The sequence below is a fragment of the Molothrus aeneus genome, chromosome 1 (assembly GCF_037042795.1).
Source record: "Molothrus aeneus isolate 106 chromosome 1, BPBGC_Maene_1.0, whole genome shotgun sequence".
In the NCBI taxonomy this organism is placed as follows: Eukaryota; Metazoa; Chordata; class Aves; order Passeriformes; family Icteridae; genus Molothrus; species Molothrus aeneus.
Window position 1 is genome coordinate 86,357,509 of NC_089646.1, and position 23,892 is coordinate 86,381,400.

Consider the following 23,892-nt stretch of genomic DNA (forward strand, 5'->3'; position numbering starts at 1 on the left):
GAAGTGTTTACAACTGTGTGTTATAGGGAATAACCAGAGTGTTTCAGAGACATAAGAAGTAGTCCTGATTAACCTGTTTAACAACTAACTTGTGGATAAGGCAAACAGTCTAAAGCCCAATCCAGCTGTATTCATGAATTTATTCCTTAGCAAATAATGGTGGATAAAATTAGCAGACATCTGGAACAGGCACATATTTAAAAGTTATTTTGGTCGAAATGTATAAAGCATACTATGAAGAATATGATTGGTAGCTGGTCTTAATAAACAGTTAGTGAGTTCTGCCTGCCTAAAATGCAAAACAGATGTATCTTTGTTCTTTTAAAGTGACTTTGATGAATAAACTACATGTGACGTCAGGTACAAGCTATTGGATGTCTGAGTCCGGCAGAGAAATTTTTCAGAATAAAAAAAAAAACTTTCCATTGTAGACTCTGGAGAGAACAAAGTGAATTCCAGTGCATTGCTCTCAGAGCAAATAGAAGCAGGTTCAGAATCTTTAGATAGTCAATTCAGATGTTTATTATTGGTGTTATTTTCAGGAAGATCTGGTTTTGTCTGCTGCATTTTCCTCTCCTTACAGCAAGTCTCAGATTTTGGCAATTTGCACCAGTATTAAGGGGCTCTGGGTTTGGAGAGGTTTTTTTTTTCTTCTTTTGGTTGTTTTTTTTTTCTCTCCCGTTTAGTTTTGGGAGAGGGAGGGCTGAGAGGAGGAGGAAGAGGAGGAGGAGGAGGTGAAAGAGGAGGGTGAAAAGGAGGACAGACAAATGCTTCCAAAAAGGAGGGCTGTGCAGACAAAATACTATAGCTAAAGGTTCTTTAACTCTGCTGGTTTTTTGCTTTTGTATTGTAATGAGCAATTTAACATTTTTCAGGGCAGTAGTCTTTGCTTTAGTGTGCCCTTTTTGGCAGATTGAGCAAGCAGGCAGTTCAGTGCTGTACTCCTTGTGTCAGGAAGTCAGCTCATTTTCTGCAGGTGTTTCATCCATAAACAAGCATCAGCCACAGGCTTCTTTTTCTTTACGGAAACCCTCTGGAATTTAACTTTCAGATACAAATACTTGGAGAAGTTGGCAGCAGAGGAGTATGAGAAGGAGCTGAAGAGTCGGAGTGTCAGCCGAGGCAGAAGTGAGCTGTCCTTGAACCTGAGATCTCCTTCAGCTCCATCCTCACCTGTACCCAAGTGCATCAGCCCAGCATCCATAGAGTCCCAGGAAGAGCTGAAGACCCCTTCCATCCCGTGTGGAACTCCTCAGCCCTCAGAAGGTAAGTATAAAGGAGGGTAGGGGAAACAATGCTGCGTTTATCAGTTTCTCTTGGGATGGTGATTTTTGATGCATGAGTGCAAGAACGCAATCTATAAGGTGCCAGAGTAAAGGGTCCTACATTGTTCCATCCTGTCTTCCTAAATTGCCTATTTTTTGCATTGATTTGGATATCATGTAATCTGTTCAATAATAGGATACATTGCAAATTGTTGCTATGATTCATACTATCATTTTCTGTTGCTTTTCAAATGGAATAATTAGAAAATAGAGAATACAGAGGGTCTTAATTTTTGTGTCATGTTCCTTATATATGAGGAGTTACTGAATACTAGACAAACAGTATTCCTGCCAACAGATTTTGCGTATGTGGATTCTCTGAAAGAAATGCAGCAGATGAATGCCAAGATTATAATAACCTTCCAGTGGAGCACAGGCTGAATGTGACCAAGTGAAAAGTTCTTGAATTGAAGGCAGGGGGAATGTGTTAATTATTTTTAATACCAAGAAAAAACTCTTAAAATTGTAGCACAAGTCATAAAGGACTTAAAAGAGACCACAGACAATTAGTAAAAAGGAAAGTATAACTAGTGTTTGCATGGTTGGTTGGCTGTCACATAATTTATTGGATTACAGAGCAATGCTTTTTGTGTATGTTTGTATGTCATTCTGCCACTTGCATCATGTACCTCTCCTTCAGTCCTCAAAACAACACATGCCATACAGATTTATATTTGCACCACATGATGTTGCATTAACATTGGGAGCTAGAATGCATGTTGAGGGCAAATTATCACCATCACTCATTTTTATTTTATTTGATTTCCTGCTACATGCTATTGGTGATTAATGCATTTGTAACTTGCACTGCTTGGTTTTATGGAGTGTTATGGCTGGTAGCATGCTATAAAGCAAGGCAATTTAAGAAAAACGTTACAAATACTGAATGCTGCATATGTTTGTCCTCACCATACTGAGTAGGTGAAGTTTATTTTATTTAGTTTTATATATTTTCCCAATTATATTCCCCAATTTTCTTGTTTGGAACCTTAAGAGTCTCAGTGGAATAATTTGAACTTAGAAACCACAGATTTTTTCCTCCAATACTGATAGTCAGAAATATCAAAACACCCATTTTGTTTAGTGCTATATTGCTTTTAGACCAAATAAGCTGGATTTTTCCACCATTAGGATTTCAGAGCTGGGTAGGGAGCAAGTATCTCTTGTGATGATTATTTTAACATATTTCTCCTGGAAGCATTAAAAAAAATTGCAGCATGAAATGGAGCAGCACGAACCATTTGGAGAATACATTTAGAGCAGGTGTACAGGGCAGCTTCAGACAGCCAGAATATGGCAAAGCTATCAACATGTAGGTAGACAGGACATCTCTACTAAAACTCCTGGAATATAGTAGGCATTGGAGGGCAGCACCTGGAAGCCTGGCAAACGGTCCACAAGGAGAGAATATATGCATGGGGCAGGGTAGCCTTCCAGCCAGGGGCAGCTGCAGGCAAAGAGCCAGGATAGAACCTAAACAGAGGCCTGAAATCTGCATACTTCAGCAGGATCTGGGCATGGGGAATGACTGTTTTTTCAGACCTACCAAGAGCATTGGAAAGATCATAGGTAGTCATGAGCTTGTGGGCAGGACACACCATCTGGAAGTGCCCATATTATTGGATATCTGCCAGCAGGGGACGGGCTTAATGTAGAGCTGTGCCATGGTCTCTGTACTATTACTTGACTTCCTTATGCTCCATGCTGAATTAAAATCTCAATTTTACTGGTTTTAGGAAGGGTTATGAATCCCACTTAATAGGTAGAGAAAATGAGTCATTAACTTCCTTAAGTCAGTTGTAAGAAAAGCTGAAACAGAGCCATGAACAGAACTCAGATTACTTGCACCCCAAGCAGTTGCTTTTAATATAACAGGGTTCACCATCTTCCCAAGCAGGAATGAAACTGCAGAAGGAAAACAGTTCCTTGATTCTGTGCATATGATGCTTTAAAGACTCTGCAAGAATGGTGTTAACAGATGTGTGATATTCATTTGCAGAATTCAGAACCTGAGGTCAAAGGCAAAGAGTGTTCATCTACTAGCAAAACAAGAAGGGATTTTTGAAGTCAGACTTATTTTATTCCTTTTGTGCTGAAATATCCTTTGGCCAATCCAGTATCTACTGTTATTAAGAAGGAAACAGATTCTGTCTGTGGAACTTGGTCTCACACTGTGAAATGTGTCAGTACCATTACCCAATATAAAAATCTGGACTTACTGAGCTGCAGTGTTTTCTTGTATAAAACAATTGGTTCCACTAAAGTAATCAAGTCTTGTAGGACTTGCTCTTGTAAAACTTGTATTGTGGCATTCAGAGGAAATGAAGGCAGTCCTGTAACTACAAAAAGGAACTTAATTTTTTTCAGAGCAGCTACTTACTCTTTTGTAATTTAATTGGAGAATGTTTTGTGAAGTGCAAGTATGCAGTAAAGGAGGAGCAACAATAACTGAGACATCTCTGAAGTCAATCTACAAAGGAATTTCAGGTGAACCCTTCTGTGAAAGAAGCAGCTTTTTTAGCACTTAAGAAAGTAAGCAGTCCAACCCAAGTGTACATGGTGGACAGTAGGAGACCTTCTGAGCATAGTGAAAGTTGAGTAGGGTTAGGATGCTGCCCAACACATGGCATCTCAGCAGATGAAGAAGCACCAGAGCATAAGCATGGAATGAGGCCAATGCAGCCCCAGTTGCAGAGCCAAAGGAAACATGATACAGAAAGTCCCAGGAGGATCTGGGGTGGGAGGACAAAAAATGAACATTTCTGACTGCATGAAGAAAGAGCCAATTCAGTCTGCACCTGTTCTTACCAATACAAAGAATGGGAGGAAAAACTTGGAGTGGGAGTGGGGACGGATAAAGAGTCTCTGCAGAATTCAAGGAAAAGGAATACTGTGCTGGAGTAGCTGAAGGGAAATAACAGCCAAGACTTTAGGCAATGCCTGAACAATTGACCAAGAGGTCTTGGGCAGACATAGACATTTTCAGACTTACTGTATGCATCCACGAGAGACACCAAACATCTCTATCTTACACCTCCAAGTGGAAGGCAGAGAAAATAGATGGGGATGTGGCTGGCTAATCAATTAGCCTGACAGGGGATTAGATGTGAGCCCAGAGGGATATTTCTTCTCTCTGAGGGCTTATAGGACTGTAGGGTTGAGTTCTTATCAGCAGGATACAGCATCTTGTGTCTGCTTCAAAGTTGATTTATAGTTGAGTATTAAAGGAAATGTCCATATCCCTCTACCACATTATAAGTTCTTAGGCTTGCTTTTCAGAAGGGATCAGCTTATAAAGGTATCATGCTTCTTAACATCTCAGGCACACCTTCTTTGCTGTTGATGCTTTTTGATTTGACCAGGCTTGCTTTCCTGAGTCTTTGCAGTCTCCACCAGCAAGAAGTCTGAAGACAGGGAACAGAGCCTGGTCTGTTATTTATTTCTCTTGCCACCTGTGAGGTTGCCACTTAGAGTAGTGTTTTGTCTGATATGAAAATGGACCCAGTAGGTGAAGGACTGAAAGTTTGGGCTCATTTCAAATAGGCCATTACCAAGCATTCCCTGAGAACTGTATTTTTTAACATCTTCGGAAGTTCTCACTAATATCAATGCAGTGATGGAAATGCAAGTGATAGACACATGTCTAGCTTGCTGGCTTTGTTCTCTTGGTAGTGTTTCCTGGCAGATTGGATTTTTGTACTGTTTCTTAAGGAAAGTCCTGCTGGACTTAGCTCACTGTTTTCAAGTGATTTTAGCTATAGGTAGATTGTTTGATATTATCCCAAGAGAGAGAGAGAGAGAGAGGCTGTCAAAATGAGTGTCAATATATCCTTGTTTTCTTCCAGTACTTAGATTATGTTACTCCTGGAACTCAAAAGAGCAGACTATGTCAGTACAGTGCTCTTTACTCTTTGTTATGTATTAGATTTTGCTAAGTTGCTGTGTATTTCTGGTATATGTGAAATATTTCTTGTTAGAACAATATCTGGAATTCTTTCCAACATTCAAATTTTCTCAAGCATTTCTTACATTTCCCCTGACTTTTTTCTATTGAATCTTCAGTGTGGCTTCATGATGACAACATTGCAGTAAGCTTTAGGAGTCCTGGCCGTGTTTTAATTAGCTTCTTTCTCTATCTGAGCTGTTGGAGTTGACTTTTTTGGTTATTGCATGACAGTTGGTTTGTTTTTTGGGTTTTTGTAGAGATAAATATCTAACATTTATCTGAAATTAAGATTATTCATGGATGAATTGGTGACATTTGTATATATGGACCACTGAACCATGGCAAGCTGAGAATCTTTCATGCTAAAGTACCACATTAGTTCCAGGAACTCCCGAAGAATTCCTAAGCTTTCATCTCAGTCGTATTCAAATCTTGGCTTGACTTTTAAATGTTCTCATTCTATACCTACACACTGACAGCTGTGGTGAGAAACACATCACCGGGATTTGCAGCGTCTGCCAACTTCTTGACAGCCCTCTGTAATTTTGACTCTCTTCTAGGCAGTATCCAGGATACAGTCATAGGTAAGGTACATTTAGAGAAATGAGGCATGGGCAGAGGTGCTTGCATATCTAGTGTTAGACATTTAGGTGCTCTCAATGGAGAAGAATATGATCTTCATTATTTTGGCTTATATTTACTTAGGATAAATCTACTTTCCTGCTCACTAGAGGACTGAAATATTTGGATTGCATTCCAGTGTTTCAGTGTGATTTTTTTTTTCCTTCAAAGGTTCATGTAGTACCTGAATAAATTCTCATTGGATTTTGTGTAATCCTAAGACAATGAGAAGTCCAGAAGACTCTTTTGCAATATTGCAATGAAAAATAGTTAACAGAGAGACAAAACAAGTATGACTTGGTCATTATAGTTCAGCCACCCACAAGATCTAGTACAGAGGGAATTCAAAACTATGCAGAGCTAACATGCATGTCCATTTTTGCCACACTTTGCATGGCCGTTTCAGAGAACTGTGAGCTTCTTGATGTGATATGTGTGGATGCTCTTCAGTTTCTTTGCAGCATGCAGAGAATATTTGCATGTGAAAATCTGCTGTTACTGCTAAAAACCCTAAAGGTGAATGAATTATTTTTACTGGGAAAGCAGGGAAGAAGAAACCAAGTATACTATCAACAGTGTTTGCTGTGTGCCAACTGATAAAAAAGCTCATTGTGTGCCATATGCCAACCAACTGGAAACTAAATATGTGCCATATGCCAGGCAGTTGGAAACTTTGCTTAATTTTGATGTGGCTATTCTGAAGTAAATGTGCATGAAACAACATATGGTTTTTGTCAGCCAAATGTGTGACAGTGCCATTTCGAGACTGTGCCATTCAAGTGTGTTATTAAAACTAATATTTGTATTTTTTTTGTTGAAGTGTTCCTCATCAGGTGAAAAAAGAACTCTTCCAGAACCCAAAGAAAATTCAACCAAAAGCCACAATCACCCTCCTTTTTGTTTGTTTTTTTTTTTTTTCTTTTTTTTAAATCTCTTCTTTCCTGGCTCTCTAGGCACTGAGTTGTCAATGCTCAGGTGAGATGCCCATTTTCTGCTGGTTCGTTCAAATCCTTGTGCGAGTCCAACTCTGCAGCTGTGGAAGTATGTATGAAAACAGTGGGCTGGCTGCAGACAGCCAGTGAGGGGCCTGCCAGGCCACTCTCACCTGCAATGCTGTCGTCACACAACATCCATCAGTCTGTTGCTCCTAATGTTCCTAAGCACGCCGTGGGCTTGCGTTTTATTTTATTTCCATAAGGCACTTGTACTGCACTCACGTCCCTCTCATTTTGAGGGGTGAACCTGAGATGGCTCTGTTGTTAAGTGAATCTCTTTCTCCCATTGTTCTCTCCACCAGTGAGTGCCAGTGAACCCGAACCAGAGACAGAGACAGAACCAGAACCAGAGCAGGAGGCTGAGGCTGAGGCCAAGCAGGGAACGGAGACACCCAAGGAAATAGAGGCTGCAGAGGTGGGACCAGAGAGTGAGGTGGAGCAAGGACCAGAGAGAGAGCCAGAAGAAAGTGCAATACTCAGTGAAAAGGAGAGGCAGAATGAGGAAGTGAATGAAAAAGACAACTGTTCTGCATCCAGTATATCCTCAGCAAGCAGCACTTTAGAGAGGGAAGAGAGAGAGGACAAGTTAACCAGTGACAATGAAACTGGTAAAGTGAAGCTTTTTCAATAATGAAGGGTTTCTGGTGGAAAAAAAAAGTGTTAAATTAGCTCTGATATTGTGTTAATTAGTTAACAAACCTGTCTAAGACTTTCTTCACCATGGCCAAGTCTTGTCTACTTTCTGCTTGGACATCCAGACGTTATTTGGGTTACTATGTTTGAGGGACAGTAGGGCCTTGATGAAATGAAGTTTCATTTGATTTGAGACCATTTTCTTCCCCTAAGATTAATATATTAACTACTGAATCAGCATGTGCAGAGACTTGGATCTCTAGCTCCTGGAGAACTTATTTGGGTTTTCTGTACATAAGTCAGTGAGACAAAGGGCTGTGCTGGCATGATTCATCATGAAGTTCCAGATACCATTTCTCATAATTTTAGTGGAAAAGGAAGAGCAGTGAGGGCTGAGATGTTTGTTCCTTCCCTTCTGTCTTAGACAGGCTTCAGACAGCAGAGGGAGATACACAGGAGCTGCTGAAGATAGGTCTGGGCTATCTTTGGCTCATGTGGAGAAGGCACATGAAATACACCTTGTCTGGAAAAGACCAGTTTCATGGTGCTGAGGGATTCTAGTCAAATAGGCCACCAGGTACCAGCCTGGAAAGGCTCAGCCTGGGAAACACCTTAAGTACCAAGTTTCTGCCCAGAAAGATAATGATAACCAGTTTCTGCCCAGAGAGATAATTATTTCAGCCCAGGCAGGGAGGAAATAAAAGGCAGATTTTGACTTTGTTGATTACTCTTTTCCCTTTTTTATAGGGAGGTAAAGAAATGTAATGTAATTAGGGCATTTGATTCCCAAGTTTTCTTTGGTCTGAACCATGGAATTGTCCTATATTCTCTAAATTCAAGATAAGAAAATGAGATGTGCTTCACAGTGTGAAATAATCCTGCTCTGTCCTGAAAGATGAGGGATAGTTCTGAATGCCAACAATTACCTCACAGACATAAACTGTCAGATTGAATTGTTCAAGTTTAAATCTGTCACTTTTTTTCTGGGAAGCATTACACGAATTTTGTCCTAAATTTTAAAACTAACTTCTTTTCAGTCAGTACCAAGATTGAGTTACCTAGAATGCTATTGTACTCATAAAGAATGTAGATGGATATATCTGTAGGAAAGGCTAGGGAAGGATCACAAATGAAGGATGTTGCTACGCTGTGGTATAGTCCAAGATAGGCCAAGTGCAAAAAAGAACAGTTGCAAGTCTTTTCTTATTACCTTGTCTATTACTGACCTGTTACCACTCTAATTTAAAGTCCTTATGTACTTTTGTTAAAAGCTAAGAAATGTATTCTTACTAAAATCAACATCTTAAAATTGTCCTACACAGAGATTTATTTGGTAGTGATGTATAGGAGGACTCATGTAGTGAGTTGTTTGCTCTCTAGTAGGTGAGGAGTTCTGGAAAGCAAATGAGCACTTCCTCAGTTTTGACATTCCCAAGAAGCATTTTGCCATTTATGAGATGGTCCATTGGTCCTGCCCAGGTGCATTGAGGACAAAGGCTTGCCCTTGGTGCAAGCTTCTTCATTAGCCATCCTGCCAAATTTGGCTTTCCAACAAGTTTTGTTTCTCCAATGGTATTTCAAAGCTTTGCCTGTGGAGAGGAGAGCAGAAGAGGCCACCAAGGTAGCAAGAGTCTTCACAGATATGATTTTTGATCAGCTTGGACAGTTGGGGGTGGAATTGGGGAATGCAAATTAGAGATTGTGTCTGGGCAAATTTTGATGAGTAGTTTTGCAAAGGAATTAAACACTGGAGGATCCCATCTGGTGAAACTGAGAGGGGGTAGATCATGTGGGGTTTGTGGGATGGATCTTGGGAGCCATCTTGAACGTCTTTGAAGGAAAGGCTTGGAGTAGGGGGAAATCCTCTGAGAGGGCACAGCTGGGTAGAATCTATGGTGTGGGGAAGGAGTTGTCTAGTGATGTTGTCTAATGAAGCTACCTCAGAGAGAAATCAAAGAGACTGCCTCAGGTGGACAAGTATTGGTAAGAAAACAATCCCATGGATCAAGTCTGAGGAAAAATGAGCAGATAATGGAAGCAGTCAGTCCACCAGCAGGAAAGTAGGTCGTATCCATTTGTGAAAAAAAGTCTTTCTTTTGTGTGGGGTTAAACCTCTGGACTGATTTCAAAACATGGTTTAGAGTTTGATCTAAATAGAGGCAGGAGTTACTGCTGTCTATATACTTTGTGCTGCAAGGCCCTACATTTTAATGCAATGCTGGTTTAAGTGAGGGGAGGCTGGGAGTTGTGGGGCCCTGGATGTATCTCACCAAGAGGACACCTTCTCAGAATACAGGACTAGATATTGTGGTAAGAAAGCAACTCCATTGACAGAGAAAGCTGTAAAATATACTTAAAACTCCAAGGTATTGAAAAAGGTGGCAGCATAAGTGAAGAAAGCAAGATAAAATTAGAGTTTAAGAAAAATGGCAACCTACAGGTATAAAATAAAATCTTAAACCACAAGGCCCCCCAAAAAAGGCAGGCTAGCAATCAAAGTAAAATGATGAAATAAAAGAAGTAGAGTTTATGAAAAATGTGTAAGGACTATGGGGAACAGAAGGAATTCCATACAGGAAATATAATAAGTGTGAAGAATTATCATTGTTTAATCACTTCATCTGATGCCACTGGAAAAAGGAGGACCATAATTGTTAGACACATTATCCACATTGGTTAGTAGTATTAAATTCGGGGAAATGGAGTCACATTTCCCCAAATTTAATACTACTTTAAATTCTTACATTAACATCATATATTTTTCAAGTTTGACCACTATAATTTGTTATTTATGATGCTGTCTCAGACATGCTATTTTGCTTATTATTGGTGAGAAAAGCAGTAGTCAGAAAGATGAAGCTTCATTATAGTGAAATGTTAAATGATTGTAATGTAGGAAGGCCAATAGTCTTTCAACACTGACATATAACAGGGAGGTTAACAGTGGTTGATGAGCAGCTTGTTCAAAATTATTTTATAGAGGTTCTCATATCATAAACAACTTTTAAAATCTTGCTTATGCTTACACTCTTTGTCCTAAGAATTGCCCTGAGAGCTATACCCTGAGCCTACTTTGGAATTCCAATAGTCTATGTTGTGAAGATGGCCCAGGTACCCAGCCAGGGGGTTCTGAGGGTCTGAAAGCTGCCCTCCCCTAGCCAGCAGGGTGGGAGGAGGAGAAGTAAACAGCTACAGGTCAGCCTTGGCATCAGGCAAGGAAGATCTCTTTCATATGAGAATATTTTCCTGAGGTTGTTCCAGTACATGGCCAGGTGAAGAATATGATGATAACCTGTTTTGTGTCATTGTCATGATATTTAAGCCCCATTCTGAAATACCAAAGGTTATAAGAATTTATGCACTGTATAAAATGAGCTGAGGTAGTAAGTACAAAATGAAACCTGACACATTTCACGAGAAACCTGAATATTCAAATCCTGAAAGTTATATAGTCCCTACCAAACTACATATTGTTCTCTAGTCCCCTTCCTTTTCTGAGAATTACTCCGAACCCACCAAGATCAGGCCATATCAGTGCTGTATCTTATTTCAAACTTTTCACAGTAACTGTTTCCCTAGTTTAAGAGTAGTTGTACATGCATCCCTCATGTGGGTTTTTTTTGTTGGCTGAAGAGTGTTCTTGGTGCTCTGACTTCCTTCCCTTGACTCTTCCCGTCTCTCTGTGTGTGTGATTGCAGGTCCATGGTCACAGACCATTCAGGATGCTGGTGTGAATGAGCAGTGCAGCAACATCCTCAACAACAAGCGGTTTATGCTGGACATGTTGTATGCGCATAACAAAAAGCCCAAAGATGAAGAGGAGAAGGAGCTGGAGGCGAAGGAGGAAAAGAAGGAGACGGAGGAAAGCGAGGAGTCACTCACTAGCCTAGCCAGCAGGATCTCTATTCTTCAGGCCACAAAGCAGGCCAAAGATGAAAGTGTCAAAAAGATGGAGATTGGAAATCTGGACAACCAAGGCAGTGTGAAAGCCTTTGCAGAAAAATTTAACAGTGGTGAGCTGGCTAAGGGGACAGCAGTGCCTGAAGATGAAATCAGTGAACAGGTCCCCGAGAAAACACCAGCACAGCCAAAGAAGGAATCTGATTACATCTGGGATCAGCTCATGGCTAATCCTCGAGAACTTAAAATCAAGGACATGGATTTTACAGACTTGGGGGAGGAGGATGATGTAGATGTGTTGGACATGGATATGGGTCCTGGGGACTCCCTTGCTCCCCCTCCTCCACCTCCACCTTCTTTTCTGGGTTTGCCTCCTCCACCACCTCCCCCCTTGTTTGGATGTCCGCCTCCACCACCGCCCTCTGGTAATTTATTGGCTCCTCCTCCACTGTTCAGCACTCCTCAGGGTTTAGGGTCACCCCAGGTTTCTCGGGGTCAGCCAGCATTTATAAAGAAGAAGAAAACCATCCGTCTGTTTTGGAATGAGGTACGGCCGTTTGAGTGGCAGTGTAAAAACAACAAACGCTGCAGAGAATTCCTGTGGTCGAAACTGGAACCCATTAAGGTAGACACTTCCAAACTGGAGCATCTCTTTGAGTCTAAATCCAAAGAACTGCCTGTCACAAAGGTACAGCTTGTATTCAGTTTGCTATTTTTCTGCTATTGTATTGGTATTCATTCTGAATTAGATCTAGGTGATTTATGTTGTTTATATCAAACCAGTGGAAATTACTGGATGTGATTCTAGCTTGGCCTATGACAGAAGATATTCCATGGCCTGACACTAGAGATGAGCCTAGGGTGGTTATGTGCCAAGTTGCCCTCCTGTCTCAGGTCTGCCAGTTGTGGGATATCACTCCAGCTGGCGAACAGCAACAAATTTTACATTAGATTGTCCATAGCTGAGTGCCAGACGAGATACTGGAATCTGAAAAATTTTCTGTTGCATTCGTAAAAAGGTCACAGCATGGTGATTCATATCTGTGTATTTGACAGTTCTTCACTTGGTAATATTTTCCTAATCATTATGTGGAAAGGTTGGAATATCAGACTGGTTCTGCTGCAAAGAGTCTACACATGTGCCTTGTTCTGAAGGATGGAATTATCAGCTGGACCATGTTTACAGCTGAACTCTGCAGGGGTGTTGGGTTTTTGTTTTATACTGGTGAACAGGCCTATTTAAAATCTTTAATTTTTACAATGTGGAAATTTTAGGATAGAAGCTGGCACAGGAAATACCTCCACAGCTAGGATTCCCTCTTTCTTAGTATTGTTATAAAATAAACTCACAAAGGCTCATGACACGGCTGTTTAACATTGGAATCAACAGTAAAAGGAACCTTTTTATAGTTACACTTAAGAGGAACTTGAAATAGCGTTAAAAAAGTTATTAGCCTGAACATTTGTTTTTTGTGGCTACATAAACTCTTTTTCTTCTAAGCAGCATAATTGGTATCAGGGAAACAATTTTTTTTTCCAGTTAAAATGATAGTAAAAAATGTCCATCTCTTAAAATAAATGAATGGCTTGTGTGTTTTCTCTGTATGCCTATATGTGTTATAGTAATATAAAAACAGTCAGCACCTTGAATATTTTACTTCTCTTTAGCTAGAGAAAATTGTTACACCTATTATGTGTTATAGATATTGTTGTTTGCTCCTATTCTGGGGAATCTGGATGTCTCACAGTAAAGGTTTTCTGTGTCATTTGCCCAGTTTATTAAGTCAAATTTTTTAATAGTCATTCTTGATCATCTTGACAAAGTGGAAACATTGGAATTTCTATAATCAAGCTCCCAAGTACCTAGCATGCAACAGGTACATAAAGAGATGGCTCATGTGGTTCCTGCCATCACTGCTCTTAGGTGAATTTCTTTGTAACACAGATGCACGCAAATCTGAAACGTGTGGTGTAGCACCTTTAAAAACACATTCAGCTGATTGTTCATCTGGCCAATGCTGAGATTAATTTCTCTCCCTGATTCCTTTTCTGCCGAGGAAGGAATGCTGGTGACACCGTGGCATGCTACTCCTCATCTCTCTCCCCGTAAATACAAATCTGACACAGATGGTTCATAGATGGAAGGAATGAGAGCATTTTCTTAGATCCATAAAATATTTAATTCCTTGAATTGAATGTGGAATGATAACATATTTGCCATTTCCAAAATTTAGCTTTGTGCTAAGTGCCAGCATTGTAATGGAGTACTCTGGCTGATTCCTAATTTTTTATTCTCACATGAAATTTTGATAAAATTTTAAGTTGTTGGAGTTATGACTTGTTTACTTTTCCAGTCAATCATCGTGCACGTTCCCAAACTACCCTTGGCCATTTTCTCTCCCTCACACTTGCTTCTCAAGCCTGCCTGATGCTTTGGCAGAGCTTTTGGCTTCTGGCTGGAAGATGAGTGAGCAGGTTTCTTTGAAATTAGTGCAAGTCTGAGGAATGATTTAGGTGCTTTCCCCTTGGCTACCAATAACTGCTCTCTGCATGAGACATTGTACTTTTGGCTCTCTTTCCACCCTGTCCCATAACACAGACATAGAATTCTCATTGTCTCATTGCAGAGAAGACAATGGGGACTTAGGAGTACCATAGTAGAGCTCTGTGCAGGCTTTTGAAAATCCTGCCCGGTTTTCGTGAACACCAGCAAATCTTCCAGAGCAGGAGATGGTCCTTAGATCAAGTGAGAGTGGGAATAATTAGGCAGACCACCGAATCCGTAAAAGACTTGAGGTTTGGTACAAAGATTACACTCAAATTAGGATAGCTCTCGATTTTTCCAGACTGCTTGGTTTATTTCCAGAGAGCACATTCCCCGTTGTGTCTAGTTTCTCCTGTCCAATGGCCGCAATCCAAAACAGGTTTATGCTATAATATCGTAAAGTCTGACTCACAGCTCAGTTGGTTCAGCTGAAAAAAGAGAGTGCAGAGCAACAAATCAGAAGTCAAATCTCTAGATTTCATTTTAAGAGGTGGAAGTAGGTGCATAGAAAAGGAACAGCCCAGAAGGATGAGAGGAAAAGCAAAGTCAGGGTGCATAAAGGGGGGGCTTGGCTCTGTCTTGTGCTTATGCTCTCTCATACAGCTGTAACCAATTTTACTCCAGTTTCTAATCCTTCACTGTGATTTCCACAACACACAGCTATAAACAGCTACTTCCTGGCTCATGAGAAGTTTTTCATTAAACACAATAGACTGTAATAAAATAAAGTGGATTGAAAATTGTAGGATATAATACAGGATTTTGGGGGCTGCGACTGGTGAGAGGAGATTCTTGATTTTAGGAAAACTTATGCCACACTGAGAAACTTGCACATTGATATTATTTAGTGGAGTACCTTTAATTGCAGATGGTTTATTTTTTTAGACTAGAGCACCCTCCATTATGTTTGCCAATAGAAGGAGTGATCAGGTATCCCCTCCAAACCAGTGTAGTATTTCCTTCCTTCTCACTCCACTGAACAAAGCAGATATTTTGGCAAAGTACTTCAAAGTGTTTACTTTTCTGTGAAGAGAAGTGAAAACATGCAGACCGTCCTCAATCAAATGCTGTTGTTCAGCCCTTTTACCATCCACTTGGTTTTGCATGAAAGTATTATTTTGCTGATTCATATATACCCTGTGGGATATAATGATCCATCATGTGCCCACAGACATAAAAATTAGTAGGAGAGAAAAAGGAAGGAATCTGTTTTCATGTGCACATGCTTAGACATATTCCTTTTGAAAGGATTTGTTGCAATTTCAGTGAATGCCAAGACAACTCATAAATGTGGAGCAGAATTTCTAAAAAAGATTGCATACAGATATCCTGGAAAAAGTCAGTGGCAGCTGAGCGATTCCATTTTACATCTCTTGTATTAAATCCTTGCTAATTGAGATAGAAATAAAATATTTTTTTTAAAAAAAATTTAAAAAGCCATCTCACTATTGAGGTAGATTTTTGTGCACTACTTTTGCAGTAGTGCAAAATGCAGACTTTTACAACTTTAAAGGCAGAAGATATTTCTAAATTGATACTCATTATATAATTGTTTATTTATATGACCACTTGAAAAGTTTTTTATTTTTTTTTTCTGCTTCCCATATTAATTAAAACAAAGAGGAATGTTTAAGACTATATTCTCATCAGACTGCAAATCCCTTTCTGTGGGATGGTAATAGGTTTTAAATAATCCATCTGGACTACCCAGTCTTCAGCAGAGGCAAGAGAATGTGGCCAGTTAGGTCTTGTAAAGTGTCTTATAAACACTATAACTGTTAATACATTGCAGAAGTGTTTGTTTTCTAAAAATTATACTAGCTGGTATGTTTGTATTTTATAATTACTTTGCAATTACACATAATAATATAGTATATATAATATTCAGAAGTTCAGGGATCACACTTCATACTGACACATTAAAATATAAAATATTTTATAAATTTATATTTTTATATTTTATATAAAATATAAAAACAGTGCACTAGTTCACTGTTCCCTCAAGCATTTTAACTCACTCTCTGTTAATGAATTTATAAAGCATAGATTGAAGTCACTAAATATTGTTGTAGAAATTAGTAATTCTAGCTTATTTTAACAGTCAGACACTTCCACCTGTGCAATTTCACTGCAGACAAAAAGCAATTCTTTTCCTAGTGGTCAGGTAGTAAAGTTCATAGTCGTAAAATCTTTCTCTTTTCTTCATCCTTTTTTTTATTTGGAAAGGATTTCTTTGGAACTCAGACATCATCCCAAGAATGGATTTAAAATCTCTTCAGCCCCTGTTTTTGAGAAGGGTTACCACCCCAACATTTTATATCCCATATGCAGTTCTAGCTGTGGAAAATACCTGCATGCACTCATGCCCTGTGCAGCTGATCTGTCTTCCATAACTCGTGGCTCGGGAGTGTGTGCACTGTAGGGATCACAGTGATCCCGGCTGTGAGCATCCTGCGTCCCCCAAATGAATATGTCTGTCCTGTCAGACTTGGGAGCCCAAAAAACAGAGCTGAAGATTTGAGGCTTTCTTACCCATACCACATGTGGGAAGCCTAAATTTAACTCCTTTTCTCTGGCTTTTTCCCTTCTGCATAAATTCTTTGGAGCTGTGTAATTCTGTGCTCCAAAGGACAAGGTAAAAAGTGGTGGTTTTAAAAAGGCTTAGTGCAATACAAACTCAAGAGGAGGCAGTCTCTGGTGAACCCTCTTTGGTCTTCATGTGGTCTTGGCCACTAACTGTGGTCCTGAGAATGTGATTAGTGGCTTGGGAAGTAAAAGTTTCTGCATTAAAAGAGGAGCTGCATCTCAGATCTTTCAGGTAGTTCCCCAAGAAAAGAGGAGTCTATTATTTAAAAAAGGAAAAATTCCGGAAGGCTTCGGGGATACTTTTAAGCTGTTAAGAAGAGATCAGTTCTGACAGAACTGATAGAAAAACATTGAAAACAAATGTTATCTTTGCTTTTCTAAAATTTATTCTGTTTACTGCAAAATTGTTATTTCTTTTTAAGTTTAAAAAAAACAACCCTCTTATTACTTTCTCAGATCATATACATGTGGTATCCCCTAATTCCTGTAAACAGCACCTGCCTTGAGTCCCATGTGTGTGCAAAAATTGCACACCTACCACGTTAGTTGTTCTGGTATGATGAAAGGACTGTGGTATCATACAGGTGCTTGGCAGGCTGCAGGAACCAGTGGGCAAACCTCTTCCTGTGCGAGTATGGTTTTGGGCTGTGCCAGAAAAAGGTATCTTTTAATGATACAGCTGTATTCCCCATTATGGGCTGTCCACAGCTGGAGGTGCTTTGATGAAATCGTATTTACTAACTTCCAATTCAGAAACAGCATGTAGGCCTAGCAGTGGGGTATTTTGTGTCTCAGTGGCTGTGGTGCAGACCCAAAGAAAGCAAAGGTCAAAGCTCAGTAGTCTAAAAAACAATCCTGAGCACAGAGTGAGACTGGAGCAGTAAGTCTCCTCTTGGGCTTTTCCCAAATCCACAAGAGATCAAAGACTGATAACATCAGCATGCAGGACTTCTTCCTACACTGCTGTGCTTGAAGGCATTCCTCAGCCCATCTCTGATAGAGAAAAGGTAGAAGAACCACAGATAATATGTTTACAATGTTCACATCTATGCAAAGAGAGGAAGAAAACCTGAGTATGAGGAGCAGAGTCCTCTCACCTTTCAGCTACCCAGCATGATGCACGTTGTTACCAAAGAGACACCTTCTAGCATGGGATGATGAGAGAGAGAAAGAGAGACATGCTGAGGTGTAAAACTAAAGAGCACATTCAACACTACATTATGCCATATAAGTGGATTTTGAGTCACCTTGCATAGTTGGTTCACATTTTGCCACTATGAGGGATGGGGAGAAAGATAAAAAAATTCCTTGGATCTACTCTAGAACAGAATTTAAAGTATATGTTGCCAGTCCTTTGTGATTTTATTATTTTTTGTACTGGAGGTAAGATCCAAGGATATGGATAGTCTCAAATACAACTTTTTAAGAACCACAAGAGTTGAAATGTTTCTGCATCTATGAAGGACTTGGCAGACATATCATGAGCAGCAAGGTCCTAGAACTTTTCCCTGGCAGCCTAAGGTCATAAAACCAAGCCAGTGCCTCCAGAGAGGCACCTACAGCTCCTTTGCCAGTGTCCGAGGTGGATTTATAACACAGGAGAATGCTAGGAGGCACGTGGGAACTACTCTGTTTCCCAGCCAGACACACAAGTGAGAGAGGGTCCAGATTGGTGCATCGAACAGGGAATTGAACCCTGGAGCCCCTTGGCTGCCCAGCTGCTGCCCCAGCAGGCCTGTGCTGGCCAGTCCTGTTGCATAGCAGAGCTCTGGGTTGGCAGAGGCAGTTTCAGGTATTTTTCAGACTGGCTCCTGCCCCAAACTGCCCTTTTGAGGACTCTGTCAGGCTAGCTCTGCTTTGCACAGCAGTGTTCAGATCTCTGATTGAATCCTGGCAGCTCATGTTGATAGGATAAGGATGTGCTACAAGAATTCAGCTTGTTTTGATGCCTAAAAATAAATTAGGTTTACACTCAGTGTCAGCTTTCTTGAGTGGGGGAAGTCATTAGTGAAAGGAGTGACTTTTCCTTTATAAAACAGATCTGAGGAATAATGACCTTGTTCTATTCTTTACCAAGAAAACTGCTGCAGATGGGAAGCGACAGGAGATCATTGTGTTGGACTCAAAGCGGAGCAACGCCATTAATATTGGCTTGACTGTGCTGCCCCCTCCCCGCACCATCAAGACTGCTATTTTGAACTTTGATGAATATGCCTTAAACAAGGAAGGAATAGAGGTAAGAAAGAACAGTCAATGTCTTCAAGTCTGCATCTTCAATACTTTTTTTCCTCATGTTGCATATGGTACAGGCCAGACTGGCCATGGAAGAAGGAGAAAGGGGGTGTATTATGTCATGTCTGAGTGTTGAAATATGGGAAACCAGTGTAGTGGACTCAGAAGCAGGAAGTATCATGATCACTGAGGCATGCTCAGTGATCATGGATTATCTGCTTTGTTTGAGTAGCAATGGTGTTAATTCCTGTCAGGTTTTTCAGAGTATTATCTGAAGCTTGACTGAAATATTGTGAGCAGCAAAACCAGGCAGTGAGTTACTAGGGCTGATGCAACTGGTACAGGGTTTAATAAATTTTATGCCCAGCTAAGCTGTTGGAGTCATTCTAGATTGTATATCTAATGGAAAACAAATACAGAGACTAGTTCTGCCCAGAATAGCATTTCTGTGTTACTGTTGTTTGAAGAAAAGCAGTTGGTATAAAGATTACAGATGATGTAATTTTTACCACTACATGTTTGACTTTGCAGATATTCTTACCAAGATCCAAGATGAGCTCTGTTTATTATTTTTTTTATCAAAACATTTTTCTTCTGTGAAGTGTAAAAGAAGCCTGTGGCTCCACTGTTTTTTTCATTATGGTCATATTCATTTCAATTTTTTTTTCAGTAAGCCTGTATCATCTAGTAAGAGTAATCTGCACAACTACAAATCTCAGTCAGTGGCTCTCAGAAATCAAATATTAATTCACAGTCACCTTTTAGTGGTTTGGCACTGTTTCATTATTTCCCCCTTTCCACCTCCACCTTGCTGACTACAAAAGAAAATGAGAAAAGCTTCCTGGAATGAAAATGGTATCACCAACAGTTGCATGCAAAAGAAATGCTTAAGGCAAAAGATCCTTCTAGTTAGAAGCCAGGGGCTGATTTGTCCCTACTAGAACATAATTTCTTCCCCAAGCTATATTAGTTTTTGCTGTATGCATATTTTACTCATATTATGAAGGTGACAGATCACTCTTAACACCAGTAATTATTTCATGACCCAGCCCATGTACCCACCACTGCAGTCTGCAGTACTAAGCTTTAAAATGTTGGAGAGAAGTACCCCTCCAGCCAAGCCCAATTCACAGATCTCAGTGCTGTAGGCAGTTTCCATGCAAAGTCCAACATAAAATGGCTGACAAAGGAGGACAAGTCTTCATTAACTTCTGGGTATCATCTCCTTAGAATTGTGTCCTTCTCTGGCTTCAGGTGCTCTGCACAGCCCATCCTTTCTACTGCCAACATTTGTCTCTGGTCTGCCCATCTGCCAACCACCTGTTGTGGTGTCCACAGCTGCGCTTTTTACCACCACACCCTCCCTTGGGTGGCCTTTCCATTAGCTGCCAGGAACCCATAATTTAATTTAAAATATATATGAAGGTGGATTTCAATTTGAAGAATTCAAGAAAACAGGAAATTGTACACTATTAATATACTTGCCCAGTGCTAAAGGAAAGGTCTCTGAGGTCTGTCCCCACAGCTTGAAGCTAGGGATGTGAGTAATCCTCATGTGATCATTCAGATATTTGAAATCAAGAAAAAGGGTGAGTGCAGCAGAGCCCAGATACTCTGCACTTTGAGGAGTGAAGTCTTGATTGGTTGGAAAGGATTATGTCCATGGAGAAAAGTGCTTTTTGTCCCTCAGTTATATATCTTTATTTACTTCTTATCAAGTAAAACCCTACACTGAATGCAAATTTCCTTTTCAATCCCAAATTACATATTTTTCTTACAGCATGTTACAGAGTCAGACCTTTATAGTGATAGAGAGGTCTAGATTAAGCTACACAGAATTGGCCAGGTAGCACACAGGTTGGTACAAAAATGCATGTTTGTGAGCCCCACTGTTTTCATCAGATCTCTGCCCCAGTTTTCCATACTGCTCCTTTGGTCTACAATGTAGGCAAGCTTTGCTTCCTGTGTCTCTTCTCTTTATCTGTCTGTTCATTTGCTTTAGCCCTTAACTTAGCACAGAGGGAAGAGAGGTTGTTGTTTCAGTCTGGATTTGTAGAGGTTTTCTGGTTCATATCCATCTAAACATCAGGAAATAATTCATAGTCACTTTGAATGAATCAGTAATAGTGTAAGAATCAGCTTCATGTATTAAAAAACCCACAGATAATACAGCAATTTGCTATATAATGCAATTGATAGCTTTTCTATGGGGTTGATTGAGGCAGGACTGGTATGGAAAAAAAATGCAATTTGCTTAATAAAAAAATTGTACCACAGTGGATACTCAAAAGCCTTTCTGCACAATAATTGTGCAGATCTAGAGATGTCACATCCAGTAAGCAGAAGAGAGATGTAAAGAGAACAGGAAAATAGATATGTGCAGTGGCAACATAACCTTCACTGCTAATATTTCAGAGAAGCTACAATTTAGGATCATCTTCAGCTTTTGTCAGATCCAACAAAGGGCAGAGCACCTACAGTGTAAAAAGTCACCTTTGCCTTGGCAGTGAGCTCTGTGCTGTGTCCTTTGCTGAGGAGCATTGTCACTGTCATGTGAGTGTGTGTGTGCCTTTAGTTCTGCACCTCGGTGGATTAAATGGTGCCTTAAAAGTGACCTTAAGGATTCCTTTAAGGACAGTGGACTAAAGCAGTGCTGGCAGTAGTGCTAGCAACAAGCAGGGACGCAGTGGGCTGCAGGCCCAGGTTCATGATAGCCCTGTTCATCATCTACTCATCCCATAGTTAGAGCACTGGGTCCAGTAGAGCCTCCACTGCTGCCCTACATCTGCTGAATGATGCTTTGCTTTTGACATTGAATTCTTGTTAGTAATCCATACTTTACTTTTTAACTTTAAATATGTAACTAAGTGGAAAAAATACTCCACTTATTTTAAAGCCCTCTGTTCCTAAGTATGTTGCATATTTTTTGGTCTTAAAGCAGTTAGGTATCCCTGAACTGTGAAAAAAGGCAGAAAGTGGGGCCATGACACTAGAAAGGCAGATGTAGTCCACTTAGTATGCAAAGCAGGCACTGTTTGAAATGTATTTTCAAAGGAATGCACATCATGTGTTTGCGAGCATGAGCCAGTCCAACTAAAAAAAAAAATTTTGCCATCTTACATTTGCCAAAGTGTTTGTGTTTTCCTTTCTTTGAAAACTTGGCATTCACTGTGTTCAAACAACCTGGAGCTCACTGCTGAATAAAGAACTGCCTCCCTACAATGGATGAGGTCTTGCTGTGAGTTAAGCAAAAGAGGCAAGCTTAAAATCCTGGCACCTAACTTATATGTATCAGAGGCAACTGCAAGAAGGGAGTCCAATAAACAAGTCTTTGGTGCTTGTCTGTAGAGAAGGAAATGAGTGGATCCCTCTATAAAAGGTTGCTTAGTAAGGAAATGTGGACCAAAATCAAGCAATACCAAAGACTATGGTTAATTCAGCAGATTAAAATTAGGGTAATGCTGTGAGGAAATTAGCATGGTTTGTTTTCTGCTTTACAATATGTCTTTGTGATGCTACACAATGTTGATTGCATTAGTAGGTATAGCTTTTTAATAAATCTTTGAAATGAAAAAAAAAATCTCTCTGGGTGCTGTACCCTCCATACCCAGGTGTGCTACACCCTGCCTACCCATAATAAGTAACTTGAAGTATTGGTGTCTGGAATGGCTAGATTGCCCTGAGATGTAAAAAAGGGTAAGAAGTGAGAACTTGATCTTAAAAAGCCAGACGGTGATATGTATAAAGAGAAATCAAAATTTGATTTTTGTAAACAAGTAAGGTATTTACATTTTTATTCTGATCATTGACATGGTGCATCAACATTTGCAGTTTCCGATTTGTTTGTCTAATGCTTTGTAAGAGTGTGATGTTTCAAACCATGCTAGCTTATGTGACCTGAAAGAACACCTTTTTTCACAACTCTAGACAGAAGAGAGAATGGCCTCAGTGGTGCCTTGCTGACCCACAGTCAGCATATCACAGCCCTAATATGTTTCAGACTGTATTAAAAAAAAAAAAAAAAAGCCACACTTTCTCTCCTTGCAGCGAACGAAAACATAATCTGCAGTTCCTGTGACCAGCAATGACATGTTCATGTATTTCTGTAGAGAGCTGAGGAAGAGGACTGGTCTGAGGTATCAGATCCCGGTTTACAGGGATGGTCATCAGCATTTTAGATGTAATTCTTTCTCAGAATTTGATCATTTTTGGAAGAGTTGTAATAAAATTAGTGCAGGCAGCTTCCCTTACAGTGAAGTTCTGACCTTCATATGCTGTTACATTTCTTAGAGTTTCAGCAGGTAGTGCGAACCAGCAATGGGTCTTGTTAACAGCAGCATGGGAAGCTGAAATGTGAGACTGCCTTTCAGGAGCTGGATTGTCTTCTGAGGCCTGTCAAATATCTGATGAGATAGCCACTAACATGTACTTGGTGATGCAGCTTACGTATTTGTAGTCCTCAAGCCACAGAAAGCTTTGGGCACAACAACAACAAGCAGATATTTGAGTTACTGTTTTCTTTGGCTGTTGTTCACCTGGTAAGATCAGGTGAAACCAAACACCAAAGATGAGACACCCCTGCAACCTCATCATCACTGAGAAGCCCCAGTATCTCATGAAAGAGAAAACTTAAGCACCTAATTTCCTTAGAGGCACTGGGCTATTCACCATCACTGCTTAGGTGCTTCCTTGCATCCCACACTGAGGTCCATCACCCTCAGCCATATGTTGGTTTTGTTAAGTCCTCCCTCTTAGGAACTTTTGGAGATTATACCTCACGGTGGCAGAGTCCAGGAAATGAGCAGTTTGATCCCTTCGCTGGAAGTTCAAGCAGGTGGCTGAGTCTGGCAGCAGAATAATTGGGGTCCATTATCTCATGGGAAAATTGCTTATTTTCCTAAATTATTTGCACACATGTTTTCCTCAAAACATAAGGCTCTGGCCCAAACAGTTTTGTGAGAATGCATGAAGGTGAAATACATTTGTCACATGTACTAGAGAATATGAGCATAGGGTTTATTGATAAGCTTTCTCCTTTCATTGACCTGAAGGCTGCTGACACCACCTCAATTACAAGAAAAGACTGAGGGAGCTGGGCCTGTCCAGCCT

The 23,892-nt window shown here is 40.2% G+C and overlaps 1 protein-coding gene across 2 annotated transcripts in view; it reads left to right on the forward strand.

Moving 5' to 3' along the window:
- Window positions 1–23,892, forward strand: part of FHOD3 (formin homology 2 domain containing 3) — a 377,898-nt gene that overhangs the window by 300,912 nt on the left and 53,094 nt on the right. For both annotated transcript variants that reach the window (XM_066560163.1, XM_066560156.1), the window contains 4 exons: window positions 1,052–1,266; window positions 7,190–7,495; window positions 11,219–12,108; window positions 18,629–18,787. In XM_066560163.1, the coding sequence (XP_066416260.1) occupies window positions 1,052–1,266; window positions 7,190–7,495; window positions 11,219–12,108; window positions 18,629–18,787 (1,570 nt within the window). The remainder of the gene's footprint in view (window positions 1–1,051; window positions 1,267–7,189; window positions 7,496–11,218; window positions 12,109–18,628; window positions 18,788–23,892) is intronic.